Genomic DNA, 18,064 nt, shown 5'->3' on the forward strand with positions numbered 1-18,064 from the left:
AAGTAAAGGTTACTCAAAATTTTAAATGAGATAACTAGGATTATTGTGTAAAAAACATTTATAAGCATTACTTAAGTAAAATATATAAACAAACAGTCAATACAATTTACTGGGAAATTCCAAGTAAACTTTACTTGAGATTTTCTAATTAAGCTACAGTTCCTTGTGTTTAGTTTTTACTTGGGAATTCTATTGAAATTACTCACATTTTCTAAGTGAAAAAACTTTTCTAACTTTTTTCAAGTAAATCCTACTCCAATTTTTTTTTCAGTGTGGTGGTTGGTACATAAAAACATCTTCAGAAATGTAATTGTATGGAGCCCACACTATTGTTTGCAATTTTACCTATGTTTTACTTACCTGGGAATAGTAATAGCTGTAATTTATCTATTCTGAAGTTTTTTCTTACCTGGATGTGAAACTTAAGACCCCGGGAAACAAAAGCGCTTGGGTATCTAAAGATCAGGAAAATGCATGTTAGAATAAGGTTAAAAATCAATGGTAAATGTAACTTGTTTAGAAATAGTTTTAGGGTTTTTTTCAACCCAAATGTCATCAATTGACTATGCAGTAGCCTATTAAAAAAACATGGATCAAATTTCTAAAATCAGACAGACTACTAAGCATACATCTCTACATTCAAATATGTGCATCTGCTTTAGTAATGCTAAAGTCAGAATCAGAATCAGAATCAGAAAGAGCTTTATTGCCAAGTGTGTTTGCACACACAAGGAATTTGTCTTGGTGTTATGAGCTTCCAGTACAGAAAGTACAAACATAGTGCAGACAACATATAATTAAGGTGATAAAGAACACTAATGAAGAGAATATACAATAATTAAGGATAACAATAGTAATAAAAATAAAAATATACAGAAAAGAGACATGACCATAGACAGAACTGTGAATGTGCATGTGTCCTGTGAATGTGCAGAACTGTGAATGTGCATATAAAGTATACTAATTATTATTATTTTTTTAGCGTGCGAACATTTCGGACTCAGTGTGCAGAGACCTTAACACTGTGCAGCCAACTTGCCATGTGTTCAGGATAGCTATAGCTGTACAGTACAATTTGCAAACCTAACCTCAGCTCCCTAGTGGAGTAAGCGATTTCGCGTGACTTTACATCACCAATAATTCGGCTAAATTTGCTCAACTTACCGTGTTAATCAGTCACTGAAATTCAGATCCACTGGAACGAACAAACAGTTGAAGTGCGAGGAAGATGCTGCATCTGCCTGGGAAAGTCCCCGCCAGTGAAAAAGGGATAATGTCAACTTAAATATTTTTAAATATTTACGTTTGATGAACACACCTGCCACATCTACAGCTGCTCTAATAAATTGTGTATGTCAACTCACTTTTATAACATTTCTTGTACACAACAACCACATACAAATAAACTACCCAAATAAATTGCAATAGATTTATTTAAAATATATTGTTATATAAAAACTGACATATTTTAAGTAAAGAGGAAGTATATTGATACTTTTTAGTATAAAACAAATAAAATAGACTAGATTACAACTATTTAAAGTATATAAAACCTACTCTGTGGGTGTAGCACTTTTTATAGTTGACGTATAAATGGTGTGACGGAAAAATGTAAAAAAATAAAATAAAATAAAAACTCTATCCTTAAGGACAATCCTCTCTCATGCTATTTGTAACTCTAAAAATGAAGATACATTTTAGATACATGTTACTGGTATGTTAAGTTTTTTTCTACATTTTTGCTATGTCACACCATAGGACACAGTCGAATTTTTATTTGTCTACTACCCATATATATATATATGTATATATATTGTTTGGGGGTTAAAATACCCTAGCTATGAATTAGGCTTACTGTATATGCTAATTCTGTTTATTTAAATGAGCTGTTTTATTTAAGTATAATTGTCTAGGGATGGTCTTGGTTTTAATGTCTCATTCTTAATGCAGTTCCCAAAATTCCCTTCGCTTACACCATCACATTTTGTTTAATTTTATTTAATACATTTTAATAAGTTCGTTTCTTCCTTTTGTGCAAAAGATTGTTTAATATTAGCCTACATTTTATGTTGTTTAGTTTAAGTTTATTGCATTACTTTAGTAGCCTATATAACGTGTGTTGATAGAGTTTCGTCTTTAAGTTTGAATATCATTTTGATAACAAATTTCCATAACTAATCATGTGGCTTTGCATATCATATGTTATTTTCCTCAGTGAAAAAAAAGACTTTATTAGCAGATAGGTTGGTAGCCATATGCTACTACGAAATCACATGATGTAGCAGTGATTCCCAAAATTCCTCCGTAATGCTTGAAACATTCACAATATATATATTAGAAATCACAGCTGTCACACATACATCTAGGTTGACGATCTCATACTTATTTATAGGCTATCCACGGCCCACTGATTAATTTGATTTGTCATCCTTTATGAATCTTATTGTTTAGACTGTAAAGTTTTTGAGAAATTTCCTAAATGCCCTGTTTTTATTTCTTGGTATTAATGGTATTACTCCAACGAATCAAACGATTGTTTTATAAATCGTCTTGATACATCAAAAGCTGAAGACTTGTGAACTGTTCCGTGCATATTACTGTGACATCACTGCGTCTTAAGAAATGAGGGAGCGGCGCGTGCAGCCAATAAGAGCGCGCGCTCTCACTGCTGGAATCAACTCCAGTATGTGATGTAGAGACTCTAGAGATGAACTTCACAGACTTCAATCACAGCCAAAACGAAAGCAAACACAAGTTTTCACGGACATTGATTTTCTAATGGACCTCTTCAAGCGATGGGAATCACACGACTCTTCTAAATAGATGCTGCATTTTATGGTGCATCGGTCTAATGGACATAACTCTAAAAAATGACTATGACTTCACTGTCTGAAAGTTTGGTGGCTTCAGACCCCTCAAAATCGGCTTTTCTGGAGTTCAGTCACGGTTACCAGTCTCACCAGCAGCATTCGCCCGGCGTGTCTCACGCGCACTATCCGCTGCACGGTTTGCATCAAGGCGCACATTCGCAGTACGACGCGGCCTTCTCCTCGAGCGCAGCTTCATACGGCCGTCCGCTCACTTACCACTATCCCACAGCCCATCACCACCCCGGAGCTTACCTACAGTATCAACACAACAACGCAGTCGGCCATTCAAGAGTAGAGGATGCAGGTAAAGTGCGCTTTCCTTCACCTACAGATTAAAAACGTATTACTAAATTCCGTGTTGCGCCAAAGTTAAGTTATTGGCGGAGACAATTTGTTATACGGGTCGCAGCATTCGTGATTGTTTTCGGAAGACTAAAATGCAGAATTTGAGTTTTTGAATTTGAGCAGAATTTAAATGCCGAGGCAATTCTAATTAATAACGCGCCAACACATTTAAATTAACACTGTGAAATGGGTCAGAGATTTATTGCAAAGTTTTAGGCTATATCTTTACAATTTTTAAAACGGGCTGAACGCATTAAAAATCCTGCAGAAATAGAAATGCTCATTTAAAGCTTAGTAGCCTAAAGACAGAAAATTGAAAATACACGGTAAATCGTTAAATCACTTTGTCAAATGTAATTACAGGCTACTCTGTGGATTTAACGACTATATTAAGAGCGAGCATAGCTATTTGCTTTAGTTTTATCCAACTTTAAATGGAGACTTTGTATAGCCTAATATTTTTCTAATGCCACATTAACTTTACTGGCTTCGCAATATGGATTTATATAGCTACTGTAATCACTCCAATTAACAAATCAAGCAGCCTAATTGTTGGACCCCTCACACACACACACACACACACACACACACACACGGATCTGTCTTTGAAACCTGCCTTTAGATTGCAAGATAAAAAAATAGAAAATAAATTATTACTAGCTTGTTTTATTCTTCATATAAAAAACGTTTAATAATTACATAATTCTTTAGCCTATATCTTTTTTTTTTTATTAAACTGAAATTTGACTATAAAGTTAGCTACAAATTATATGGTTTAACACACAGGAACTGCTTTTTCAGATTTCGTGAAAATGACTGTTTTAAACCTAATGTCTTGTATGCGGTTGATAAATGTTTCCTTCTGACAGAATGGCCTACGCATTTTTGAGAAATTATTTATTTTATTTGATTCATTTAAGAGTCATTAGTAGCCTATATTTAAATAGTTGTTATTATTATTTTTTTAAATGTCAATCTTCTTACTCAAGATTCCGAGAAGCAAAGTTCCATTGAAAGTGGAGAGATACGGCTGAACGGGAAGGGGAAGAAGATTCGCAAACCCCGCACGATCTACTCGAGCTTACAGCTGCAGGCGCTCAACCAGCGCTTCCAACAGACCCAGTACCTCGCGCTGCCGGAGCGCGCCGATCTGGCGGCCAAGCTGGGGCTGACACAAACACAGGTACGCACATACGACAACATTGAATCAAAGATGTAAAAAACCATGATGTGTGTATCTATGTGTGGGGGAAAAAACGGTGCATGAATAGGGAATAAAAAGTAGGCTAGTTATTTTTGAAATATCAGAAGGCTGGGTCTAGACTAAGAACAATACAAACCAATGTGAAGTCTTCAACAGGTAAAGCTGTGTAGGCCTAATAGGATTGTATAGGAAAGCAGAACTTTAGCGCGTGAAGTGCACGCTCCCCAATATCTAAATATTAAGTAAACATGTTCGTAAAATAGGCTATCAAAAGCGTCGAGTCACTTATCAAACCACTTATCAGGGACAAAGGAATGAAAAAGTTCAAATTTCATATTGGCTCACGTTGATAGGTCCAACTTCGAGGTGATAGGCTATAGGTTATTCTTAATAATAGCCTATTTCTTATACAATTAATATATAACCCTACAAAATATTTTCACCGTAAAATTCGCAATCAAACAAGACTGAATAATTAAAAGTGAGCACGAGTCTATTCCTTCATCAATGGCAGGTTCTAATCTGCTGTAATAATCGAAATCGTGGCAATCACATATTGCACAATTGTAGTGAAAAGTAGATACTGCATATAGCCAACTTAGACAACATGAATGCAGATATAGTGTGCAGTGCGGATATATGACTGTAGCTGTAGTAAAGTTTTCTTTAGTTCGTTCCGTTTCCAACCAAAGGGAGCGCAAATAGGTTCGATGTTATCTGCAGCGTTTCATATCATTTTTCCAATTAAGTTGATTTTAGTATAATAAAAAGGGAAGCTGTAGGAATAACTCGTTAAGTCCCCATACATAGAATACGCCTATAACGTTTTTTTTGTTGTTCAGATTTATATTAAGAAAGTAAATATCCAACTGTCATTTACAGTAGTTGACAATTGTACCCAAAGTGATTTACTTATAGTTCCCTTACATCAAGTCTTTGGGTTCACACATTTATTCTAAATTATTTTATTCTCATGACAGTGTTTTTAGAAATAATATGCATTCTATTTTTCCAAGCATGCTTTCTAGGGTTAATCTCTTTAGAGCACCAATATTTCTGAAACCCTGACTTATAATTGTTTCTTGTTTTATATTCAGCAACATTAAGTAACATATTGCAACTTGTTTTGAATTCTTATGTGTGAACATGCTTGCTAACTGATTTATTGAAAGGAAATATTAAAACATATTCTGGAATTAAATTAAAATGGGCAACAACATATAGATAATATCATAATTTAGCAACACTAAACATTTTCAAAAATCATTAAATAAAATATGATGCAATATGAATACATCTTATTGAAAAGGACCCCCCCCCCCCCCCCCCCCCCTCCACTCAATTCCTCTCTACTCCAACCTTATATGACCCATTTTACACGGTGGCCCAGTACACCTGACTTCACCCTACATTTCAGTAACTGTAATGAAAGGACACACTGAAGCTAGAAAAAATTACATACCATCCACCCACCAACAAAGTCTAACTTGAAACAATGAAAACTTATGTAACTCAGAAAACAATTTAGTGAATCATCATTTTTTATTATTATTATTACAGTTACTTTTATATGATTTGTATTAAAACTTTTAATTTATTTCCATATATTTAGCTTTTCAAAAAGAGTGAAAGTGAAACCAAAAACAATATTTATGGTCTGAAAATAATTTATACATTATTTTAAACACATTATGACCTTCATTCATACTAATTGCTCCATCATAACTTAACTGTAAATGAACAGTATTTATTTTTACTTTATTTTATTTTTTATGTAGCATATATTAAACCTCCAATACAATTACATTATAAATACTCTGTTGTTTTGGTTTGGAAACACATTTTTCATTGACTAGTGTTATTGATTCTATTAGTTATAGCACAATTCTCAAGATGGCGCAGAGTATGACTGCTGTGGTGTGGAACGCTCCCATACTTTTGTTGTTTTTGTTTGTTTGTTCTGTGTTTAGTCATTCTCTTACTGTCACCTTAATTATATGTTGTCTGCACTATGTTTGTACTTTCTGTACTGGAAGCTCATAACACCAAGACAAATTCCTTGTGTGTGCAAACACACTTGGCAATAAAGCTCTTTCTGATTCTGATTCTGATTCAAGATTCAAGATTTTTTATTTGTCACATACACAATTATAGTATAACCAGCAGTGAAATGTAGGTCAGGTCCGCTCCAAGGACATTGCAATTATAAAGTATACAAATATTAAGAAAAAGAAAAGTAGAAAAAAATAAAATAAAATAAAGATAAAAAATATAAATATAAATATAAATGTGCAGGTCAGTATGTTGTTGACTTAGATAATAGTAAGAGGAATGTGCAAAAAGTTGTACAGGGTATGTAAATAGCAGCAATATGAGGTAGAAAAAATTCTGAAGCTTATTGATATAGTGATATTTACATGGAGTCATATGATGTTATGACACAGAGTTAGAGTTTAGGAGCCTGATGGCCTGGGGGAAGAAGCTCCTTCTAAGTCTCTCAGTTTTTGCCATCAGGATACGGAAGCGCTTACCAGATGGAAGCAAAGTGAATAGCTGGTTACCAGGGTGATTTGAGTCCTTGATTATTTTAACAGCTCTACTTTTGCAGCGTTTGAGGTAGATGTCCTGCAGAGAGGGGAGAGCAGACCCTGAGATGCGCTCAGCTAAGCGCACAACTCTCTGCAGTGCTTTGGAGTCCTGATTGGAGCTGTTTCCATACCACACTGAGATGCACTGAGTCAATACACTTTCTATGGTCCCTGAATAGAAAATTTTCAGGATTGCTGGTGAGACCCTGAATTTCCTCAGCTGTCGCAGATGGTACAGTCTTTGCCTGGCTTTCTTAACCTGTGTTTGGATGTGTGTAGTCTAAGGCTACGTCCACACGAAGACGGATTTCTCCTATCTGATCTTTTTTTTTGCCTCAAATTCCGTAAACACGGAGTCTTCTCAGGAAATATCTGCGTCCACACGGAATCACTGAAACCGACTGAAAACGATGTAGTACACATGCCAGACCAATATTGTCGGCTATTTTCTTATCAGTTTCAATAGCTTGTTGCTTTACTCGAAATTTAAACCACCCCCACTTACTTATATCTGACAAATCCATGTCATCAGTTTCAAGACATATTATTCTAATCTGGCTACAAAATTCTTCGTTCAGCAACAAGGCATTGTTAAATTTCCAAATATTGATTGATTTTTGTTTTTGTTTGACTATTGAGAGTGACAAACAAGACAATGATCCGTGAGAGGAGATGATTGAATATCACATTTTGGTGTAAGATTAGTAATATTTGGAGACACAAGCCATATTGGATAAACAAAAATTGTTTAACATGTCATTATATTCTGGTTGTAACCCCTTGGGAGGTTTCCTGTCAAGCCAGGAATTAGGTACTATGTTAAAATCACCTCCTATTATTATGCTATCCGTGCCATAAGTTGCACTTCATTCCCTGATAGCTTGAGTTAACTTTAACATCATATTTTTATTGAGAGACCTGTTGTTGTACCCATATACATTAATCAAAATCATCTTAAAATCAAATACTTCTACCACAACCATTAGCCAGTGACCTGCTTCATCACTTTTATAATCAATAATTTTCCCCACAAACCTAAAAAATAAAATCATCACTCCTGCAGAGTGAGAAGTTCCATGTGAATACAAAATATTGTCTCCCCATTGTTGCTTCCAAAATTTTTCATCGTCCTTATTAGAATGTGTCTCTTGTAGCAAAATAAGGTTGGCTTTGACTTCCTTACAAAATAAAAAAATGGCCTTACGCTTAATGTTATTCTTTAAACCTCGAACATTTAAAGAACTAAAAACAATAGACATACGAATGAAACAAAATACACGCTCTTAGATGCGCTTAGAAAGTAAATTTCAGGCAGGAATGAAACAATCTGTCATAGATTTCAACTTTGACATTAACAGTAACAGTCCCCTTAATCAAACTTTCTAAATCAAGGTGATGACACTAAACTTAACCTGTGAAAGGTGCCTCCACTCTTTTTCCGTCTATAATAGCATACCCTTCCTTCAAGTAAGCTTTCTTCCCGTTGCGTCTGGCCTCCTGTACCGTCAGATACAGCTTTGCCCGGGCTTCACGATCTTCTTTTGACCAGTCCTGTCTAAATTGAACATGCAGCTCCTTGCAGACTCTGGCCTCCCTCGACCTCCTCCAGATCTCGTCCCTCGTCGTCCGCATACCAAACTGCATGATGATCGGTCGTGGTCTCATGTTGAAGGCGGGATCATCTTTCTTTCCCAGACGATGGACAGTATCAACCTTGTCTCGTAGTTGTTCCACTGAAATCGGAATCACTCTTGTGAGAATGCCGATCACCATCTCTCTTGTATCCTCGTTTTCCTTCTCCGGTAGCCCGATCAAGTTGAGATTCCATCGTCTTCCGTATCGCTCGATTTCCCGGCATCTTTCCTTCAGCTCCTTGTTCTCTTTTGTCAGCCTATCCACTTGCACTTTGAGTTGAATTATTCCATTTTTATTTTCTGTCACCTCTTTTTCGTTATTCTGGATGCGCTGTTCAAAGTTTTCAAACTTTCTTTCGAACGCATCCAGCCTTTCCTCAAATCTTTGTGATAGCGTGTGAATAGCATCGTATATGCTTTCCATGCTTATTTCTTTTGATTTAGCTCTCCTCTTCAGTTTTTTGGGATTTGGACTCTGTAACGGAGTGTGGTCGCTCAGAGGTTTTGCCCTCTGCATCTCTTCTTCAACACATTCGTCAAAACATGCCTCACGTATCCCGTCCACGCTGTAGTCATGATCCTTTAAGCTATCTTGGTCCTGAGCATTTTTTTTCTTTTTCTAGTGTATTATTTTGTGCGTCTTTTCAAAAAGTGACTCACAATAGTCTTTTAAGAGTGTTGTTTACCTCACAATGGCTTGAGAGGTGACTGTTGGTCAAATTTAAGTATTTTGAATGTCAAAATCACTTTTTCTGTCGGACCCTGCGACTTTTGCGACTGCTCACTCCGCCATCTTGCTCCCCCTCGCGCTGAATATAAACTAACACACAAAGCAGAAGATTTTGCTTTAATAAAACTAATGAGCTCAGTAGGTTCTGCAGCACGAACACAGGCACGTAGTCTGACATTGTTGTTGTTGTTGTTGTCGCTGTTATGTGACGTAGCGGTGTCTGATTAGGGGCGAGACGTGGTCTGATGACGTCATCGTTTCAGAAAATATACGGATTCGCCGTCCACACGAAATCATGAAAACGGCATTTTCAAATTTATCCACCCTGGGACCCGGTTTCAAAAATGATCGGTTTCACTCTTCGAAAACGCCGGTTTCGTGTGGACGAAACGCCTATACGGCAAACAATTTATGCGTATACAGAGAAACCCGTCTTCGTGTGGACGGGGCCCAAGTCAGGTTCTCGGAGATGTTTACACCGAGGTACTTGAAGCTACTCACCCTCTCCAGGGGTCCCACTGATCATAAGAGGAGTGTAGGGCTGCTGCTGTCTCTTCCTAAAGTCCATGATCAGCTCTTTAGTTTTGCTCACGTTCAGAGAGAGACAGTTGTCCTGGCACCAAGATGTGAGTCTCTCTACCTCATCCAAGTATGCGGTCTCATTGTTGTTGGAGATGAGGCCCAGAACCACAGTATCATCAGCGAATTTGATAATAGATGTGGAGCTGTGAGAGGATACGCAGTCATGCGTGTAGAGAGAGTAAAGCAGGGGACTCAGGACACAGCCCTGTGGGGCTCCTACGTTCAGGGTGATGGAGTTTGAGGTGAACTGGCCAACTTTCACCACTTGAGGTCTGCCGGTGAGGAAGTCTTGAATCCAGTCATAGAGTGAGGAGTTTAGGCTGAGGTCTGTGAGTTTTCTCTTGAGGACATTTACAGATAATTATCTGTTCAGCAGGACAAAACATATCAAAAAGATGTGTGCGTGATAGTGTGTGGCCAATTTGCAGAGCCAAATACTCTTTATTAGAAATTGAGATTCTGTCATTGCTGCAGTCAAAAAGTGTTGAATGTTGCCTCTGGCACTTGTTCATGCTTTTTAGTCCAGGCAGCTCATTTAATTTAATTTCTGATACATGCAGACATCATTTTAATGATAAAAAATAAAAGCATCACCACATAACAGAAGTGTTCTGAAGATGAAGATCACATTTTAAAAAAACATTTTGAAAGCCTAAATTAGATTAATTATTTTGGGTGTCAGCGTGCAAAGAAAATGTTAAAAGGGTAATTGGACTTTTATACAGCTTAAAAGTCTCTTGGAAAACATTACTTTAATTATGTTTCATTATAGAAGATTTTACAGCTCTGTGGGTGTCACTTTGATTGTAAATTCATAACAGCAATTTTCCAGCTGGTCACACAATTAAGAAATTATAAACACCATGAGTATAATATCATGGCTAGTTTATATCATATATTCTTAAAAAAAGAAAGGCATGCACAAGTTTGTGCAAGGGAGAGTTCTGGGTAAAATTTTGGACTGATTAAGTAACAGCAATAATGTTTGGAGTTGTGTTTCATCCAAAAAAACTGTCAAGCTTTCCCCCCTTCTCACTTGCAGCCAGCTCAAGCTGGTGTTGGCAGAAGCCTTGCTGTGCCAAAAAAAAATAAAAAATCATTCTGACTCAAAGCTGGAAGAAATTCTTCTGCTTATTCTTCTGATGCTGAAAACCAGTGTTTGTAGAACTATATGTAGAAGCTCTACGACTACAAAAAGACAAGAAAAAGTCTGACTTCGCTGTGTTTGATACTGTGAAAGTTAATAAAATGTTAGTAAAAACTTGTAAGTAATTTTTAGCTGAAAAAAATTAAAATGGTCCAGTAAAATCTGTTCATGCTTTAAGTTAATTTACATTAAATAGTAAACAAATGTAATTTCATAGGAGAATACATATAATTTTACTGTAAAATATTACTTGTTGTTTAAAAAGAACCATGTAACAATTTACTGTGAAAACCTGTATTTAACTAGATAACATATGTCCCTTTATAGTAACCTGTGGGGGCTTTTACAGTACTCCATTTACTTAAGTTACTGCATAATTTTGCACTGAAAAAAAAGGCTCAGAAGTCTTTTTGTGACGCATTAGATTTGCTTAATTTTTTTTTATTTAAATTGTTACTTTATGGCCCGGTTTCACAGACAGGGCTTAGACTAAACCAGGATTAGGCCATTGTTCAATTAGGACATTTAAGTAATTTTATAAACGTGCCTTAGAAAAAACATTACTGACGTGCATCTAAAGACAAAACAGAGGCACTGATCAGTCAGTGCAAGTTTCTTTCAGCTGAAACAGCTCAGATTTGCATTTTAGTTTAGGACTAGGCTTAAGCCTTGTTTGTGAAACCAGGGGTTAATGTCTTTTGTTTTGTGATCAGGCTGTTTTATTTGCATTGTATATTGTTCATAATTAGAGCAGTACGTTTGTGGTCTATGTGTTTCTATGTGTGAATTTTAGTCTGTTTATTTAAATGGCTGATTTTGATTACAACTTTATACAGTATCATCATGGGGCCTTCTATTTGACATTTTATTAGTTGAAATATAAGGTCAATATCTGAAACGTCCTACCCTACATCCTGCCCAAACAATGCTTACTCTTCTGCATTTATTTTGATAATTCCTTCCCATCTTGCTTGACTTTTGTGTAATTAATAATAAAAATAAAGTTCATCATATACTTGTAAACAGATGAAAACGTGTTGCAATAACAAATGCTAATCCAAATGCAAATGTTGCAGGTAAAGATATGGTTCCAGAACAAACGTTCCAAGTACAAAAAGATCATGAAGCATGGCTCAAGTGGACCAGAAGGAGAACACCTTCAAGCAGCTTCTGCAACACCGTGTTCACCAGGAATGCCACCCCTGTGGGATGTTTCCATGTCAACCAAAGATGCCTCCATCCACTCTGGAGGATATATAAACTCTTTTGGGCACTGGTACCCTGGTCATCATCAAGATCCAATGGCCAGAACTCAGATGATGTGACGGGATGTTTAGGACAATCTACAGTGGATCTGCATACCCTCTACTGATTCGACCAGCTCGCTCTGTTTCAGATCACACCAGCTCTTTTTAGCACTGTCTACTCACAGCCAAACTTTCTTCAAGTCCCTCCCCAGTATTTTCTTCATGAAGATTTACAATGCTGACTTTTCTGCTTGGAGGTTTTTTGTGGTGGATTTTTTTTTTTTATAGACCGAATAAGCAACTAAATGTGGATTTTGTAAACTCTTGTAAATTTTAATAAAATACTATTGTCTGATTGCATGTACGTCTGTCCTGTATTTCAAAGCCTGCAACCTCAGTCATTCTTCTTGACTATTTATCAATCAGTTGCATTTTGTTTTCTTAGTTACAATAGCATTCTTGAAATCTTGCTTTGGTTTCCAAACTTCTCAGTTTGACCCTTTCATTAATATAATGTGCTCAATATTTCATTGTCAGGAATTTCAGATTCATTTTTAGAAATTATATTTATGACAAGTTTTATGTCCCTGCCATGTAACAATGATTTTTTTAAACTACAATTATTCCATGTGGACTCTAAGTTTGATACAATAAAAATCCAAAATAAATACAAAACAAATAAAGTTAAATGAAAAATAAAGTTGCATGCATAATAATTACAAAATAATTAACAGAATGATGTTTAAATTTTTTTGAGTATAGCATGTCATGCCACAAGGACATGTAAACATACCAAATGGATTTCATCTAAAAGTCTAAAAATATAATCTATTTCCAACCTAAGCTATATTTATTTTCATGTATGTTGCCTATCTGATGCCACCTAGTGGTTTGAAACACACAAAGAGGGTCTCAGCTTTGAGCGTTTGGCTGTAGTTAACTCACTCTAGGCCTAACAAACAAAAACAACTAACAGATGAATGTGAACCGCTTTAGAATTATGTTGAGTTGAATACTGACCATTGGACGGAAAACACTAGACCATTATTTATTACTCTAAAAGGGAACACAATGAAGATGGAACTGGATTACAGAAAGTCACATCGGCACTGAGGCCTGAGGAACAGCATTTTCTACTTGAAAGGCAATATATCTTGAGCTGAACATGACAGACTATGAAGTGTCTGTTCAGCAGCTCAATGATCTGTTGACAGATGAAAACGGAGACTTCTGTATGCCCTCCAAACATTTTAATGAAGTCTACCCGGGGATACTCCTAGGAAATGAGTAAGTCCTCACATAGCCTCCAGATATGTCGAGGGTGGATTATTTTCTTTTTTCATACCCTTAATTATAAGTATTATAGCAGCAGTGCTCAACAAACATTTAAATTTTGCAGTCATACGTTTAGCCTCGCTTATCTGATAAGTTGAGATTCAAAACATGTTTATGTATCCTGTTGCAAATTGTCAAGGGCAAGCCTTTAAATAAACATGGACTATTTTCCATGTGTGAAACGCCCTCTAATTCTCTAATGACTGTGAGAGTGAAAAACACCACTTGCTGTTATATTACAGGTCTGTAGCTACAAATGTGACACGTTTGCATCAACTGGGAGTGACACACATCCTCAATGCTGCAGAAGGCCAATCGGACATGCATGTGAACACGGATGCGGAGTTCTATGCAGACACAGGGATCATCTATCATGGGATACCAGCCTTTGACACTGACCATTTCGATCTCAGCGTATATTTTGAAGAGGCTTCTAATTTCATTGAAATGGCTTTGGCAATGCAAGGTCTGAAGGGTCTTGGTAAAAAGAAGTACTTAAAATGAATGAATTATTTTTCTCATCCCTTGTTCGGTGGCAGTGGTACTGCATTTGCTTCTTCAGAGCTAAATGCTCATTAATAAAGCATTCTGTTAAAGGGATAGTTCCTCACCGTAGGAACGTGTTTGAGGGTTAGTTTTCTAAAAATCTGACCTTTTCCTTAATTCTGCACATCAATTCTACATTCTAATATTCACATAAAATCGTCAACTCATAAAATTATTACATTTTCTGTTGCTTTTTCCACGCCCAATGTTCAGTGCCCTGCTGTAAAAAAACAAAAAACAAAACAAAAGCAACCATGGCAAAATTTGTAATGGTTTTACTAGTTAATTACTAGTTACTAGTTAACGGAAACTGTACTGGATCCTGTTGGTCTATACTACTTGTAATTGGTCGCTTTCTATTGGTGGCTTATTTAAACCACTAAATCTTAATGGAATATGTCCCAAAACACACTACAGGAAATAGTTTTAATGGTTAAAAGTTGATGGTTTGTAATGGTATTTGTAGTGGAAACCGTTAGTAGGCCTATTTCTCTGATGGTTTCTATTGTTTTTTTTCAGCAGGGTCTCTTGACATTAAAATCTTGACAGTTGCTTTGAGAATTGAATAAGTTGCGCTCAATGTTATCCAATAAAATAGTCACATTCTCTCATTTTTCTGTAGGTAAAGTGTATGTCCATTGTCAGAAAGGCTACAGTCGTTCGGCAGCTCTAGTTATCGCACACCTGATGCTGCAGCACAGGATGGATGTACGAGCTGCTGTGGCCACAGTGAGAGAGAAGCGGGAGATCGGGCCCAATGATGGATTCCTGCGCCAGCTCTGCCAGCTGAACTACAGGCTGGAAGGTGAACGAAGGCTGTGTGTTGATAATACCTAAATATAGATATCTGAAGTGATTAATAGCTAAATAAATGTTTTGACATGAGGGTGAGTAAATGATGACTAAATTTTCATTTTTGGGTTAACTATCCCTTTAAAATTCAAGCACCTATGCTCTCTAGCTCTTTCTATATACATAGTTGCCCGGACACATATAATTTGCTGGTTTTTATTTGCTTATTTGCTAAATCTAACCTGTCTTTCTGGGTATAGCTACTAGTTTTGTGCTGTGGTATCAGTTACAGTGAGCCCTTTTTGAGTAGCCAATGATAATTACAGCTTTGTCCCAAATAATCAAACACAAGAGGTCTTCACAACAGACAACAATCATTTATTAAACATTTTTAAAGTGAAAAGTAGCACACATACCTGAGTTACTTTTAAACCCCTCCCACACGTTCTGCTTTCTGTATTGAACACACACATATTTTCATTGTATAGCTGCAAATAGGACATTTTTTTATTAATCATTTTCACTTGGTTCCTGCATGTGAAAATATGATCTTAATTGTTAAATTAGTTACTACATGCAAATATAATTGCTCAAAGCAAACATCTTGAATATACCTAGCCAAAGTCCAATGATAGTCACTGGTTTGAGAATCAGTTAAACTTGATTTTTTTTTTCTTCAAATGAAGTTGAAATACAAAAAAAGAAGAAAAAAATAAACATAGTCTGCATTGCACCCACTGAACAGAGGCATTGAATAGGGGACAAACCTCACAGGCCTTACACATCCATTACAGGTTGGTACTAGGACAGTTTCATATAGGATAATGTACAATGCTACAAAGGATGATTTAACAGCAATTCTGCATCACTGGACTAGATGGTGTATCACCGACCCATAAAGGAGATGGCATCTTAACAATTTCTCATATAAGCATATAGTGTTCAAAATCCAGTAAAAGCACATAGATTTTGCTTTACAAGCAAGAAAAGGACACAGACAAACATTTGTGCAAGCATCATCGTCTTTGTCATTATACAGAGCTATTTGTGATAGAGAATGCAGATAAAATCATTTTTATAGAAGAAAAATATAGCTATTTATCACTTATCGAACATAAAAATACAGTCTGTAGCAGGGATGCAGAACTCAGTTTCTGGTGGTCCACAGCCCTGCAGATTTAAGCTTCAACCCCAATTAAACACACCTGATCCAGCTGATCAAGTCCTTCAGGTTTGAAAACTACATTGTATATGTGTTGAAGCAGGGTTGGAACTAAACTGAGTTCTGTACCCCTGGTCTATTGCAGTGAATGGGTTTACAAAATGGATGAGGATGGTTTCTTAAAGTAAGTGCTTGAGGTCCTGTTGTGTGTTAGACCCTGTTGAATACTGTAGACTGAGGTACTGGTGACAATGGATTACTTCTCAAAGAAACACAGATCTGCTGCAGATGTCTCTTTCTGACTGGACAAGGATCTTGGCATCTTGTTTCCAAACTGTCAGACCTACAACTACATTCATTTCAGCCTGATCACATTGTGGCAATCTAATACTGGAGGAGTGAAAACTGCTGTTTGACACAAATGTGACATTAATAAGTCTATGTTGAACTCATCCTCTTAAATCGTTCACATGTGAGGTACGAATTTTTGAAATAACAGTGTTCATCATCAAATCAATACAAGAGAGTCTTGATATGGGAGACAGAGTAAATAGTAATGAAGTGTGTCAAACCAACTAAACACATGAGAAGCACGATGGCTGTCCACACTGAGCACTTACACACCAACAGCACAGTTCAGATTGAAAAACGTACAACAAAACACATTGTCTGAAATCAACTTTAGTTTTGCTTTGCCGCAATTTGCTCACTTAAAATTCACAGCCTGCAAGTGTATGTCCATTCAGCATTAAATACAGCAAGTATTCTGACAAAAGAATGAGTGCTTTGTCTTTTTTATTTTTTACAGGTTTTTTTTTTTTTTTTTCCAAACAGAATGGCAGGTCCTCTTTTCACATTTGGACTTTTGGACCTCAAATATGGCTTGCTACATTGCAGACTGTGGACATGTAGTTGACATGGGATTTATTGGTGCCTGTGAATATTCCAGATGGCTGTTAAGAAGACTATACCCTTCTTAAGATCTATTAAAGGAGTCATATCATACATTTTATTATTATTATCGTTTAAAATGTTTCCCATGAGGTCCACTTATAATTTATTTTGCTATGACAATAGTCAAAATTTAGGTTTTAATAACTGTTTTTACATCTTGTTGCTAATCTTCAGCATTGAAGAGGCTTTTTTGCCTTTAAGTCATAAACAGTTTATTTGCATGTGAAATAAACAACAGGGCTTTGCTGTACGCATCTGTAAACTAGATCCAATCTGCTCTGAAATGTGCACTGAAACCTTAAAAATTTTCTTAAAGAAATAGTTCATCCAAAAATTATTGGATCATAAAGTTAATTTAAGGGATTTTAGGGTTAGGGTTTCTTACAGAAAATGGTCAAAATCATATTTGGTGATATATATATGTTTGCATTTGAAAATCAATATCCTATATTAACATATAAATCACTTGTGTCCCTATAGAAGACTTGATTTAAACTGCTTGATTCATATAGATTACTGTTAAGATGTCTTTTTGATGTGTCAAACCTTCGATTGCGTGGACTTTAAGTAAAGACAAAAATTAGGAGAATATATAAAAAAATATCCTCATTTGTATTCAAAGATAAACAAAAGTCTTATGGATTTGGAACAACATGAGAATGAGTAAATGATGACAGAATTGTCATTTTTGGGTGAACTATTCCTTAGATCTGCAGAGCTGTAGGTGCTACGCACAGCCAGGAAAAGCACAACGTTTAACACAATATCCAACATTTTACTCCAATCGTTAGTCCTTCTGGTGTTATACCAATAATATTACCTATCCTACTTTGTCATTGTGAGTAGACACCAAACAAGAACTGCTAATATGTAAATGTTGGTGGTCATATATGTTAATATTCAGAAAAAGACATCTTTGCTGTGTAGT

General features: G+C 36.1%; 2 protein-coding genes across 2 annotated transcripts; both read left to right on the top strand.

Moving 5' to 3' along the window:
• Positions 1-2,676: 2,676 nt before the first annotated feature.
• On the top strand, positions 2,677-13,007 carry LOC306845157 (homeobox protein Dlx4a-like). Its single transcript, XM_079377791.1, has 3 exons — positions 2,677-3,174; positions 4,205-4,398; positions 12,177-13,007. The coding sequence occupies exons 1-3, from the start codon at positions 2,871-2,873 to the stop codon at positions 12,423-12,425; spliced, it is 747 nt and encodes a 248-aa protein (XP_079233917.1). The 5' UTR covers positions 2,677-2,870; the 3' UTR covers positions 12,426-13,007.
• Positions 13,008-13,245: 238 nt separating this feature from the next.
• LOC306845165 (dual specificity protein phosphatase 3-like) lies at positions 13,246-16,953 on the top strand. The gene is made up of 3 exons (XM_079377805.1): positions 13,246-13,634; positions 13,925-14,148; positions 14,851-16,953. The coding sequence occupies exons 1-3, from the start codon at positions 13,513-13,515 to the stop codon at positions 15,063-15,065; spliced, it is 561 nt and encodes a 186-aa protein (XP_079233931.1). The 5' UTR covers positions 13,246-13,512; the 3' UTR covers positions 15,066-16,953.
• The last annotated feature ends 1,111 nt before the right edge of the window (positions 16,954-18,064 follow it).

The sequence above is a fragment of the Barbus barbus genome (genome assembly GCF_936440315.1).
Source record: "Barbus barbus genome assembly, chromosome: 3".
In the NCBI taxonomy this organism is placed as follows: Eukaryota; Metazoa; Chordata; class Actinopteri; order Cypriniformes; family Cyprinidae; genus Barbus; species Barbus barbus.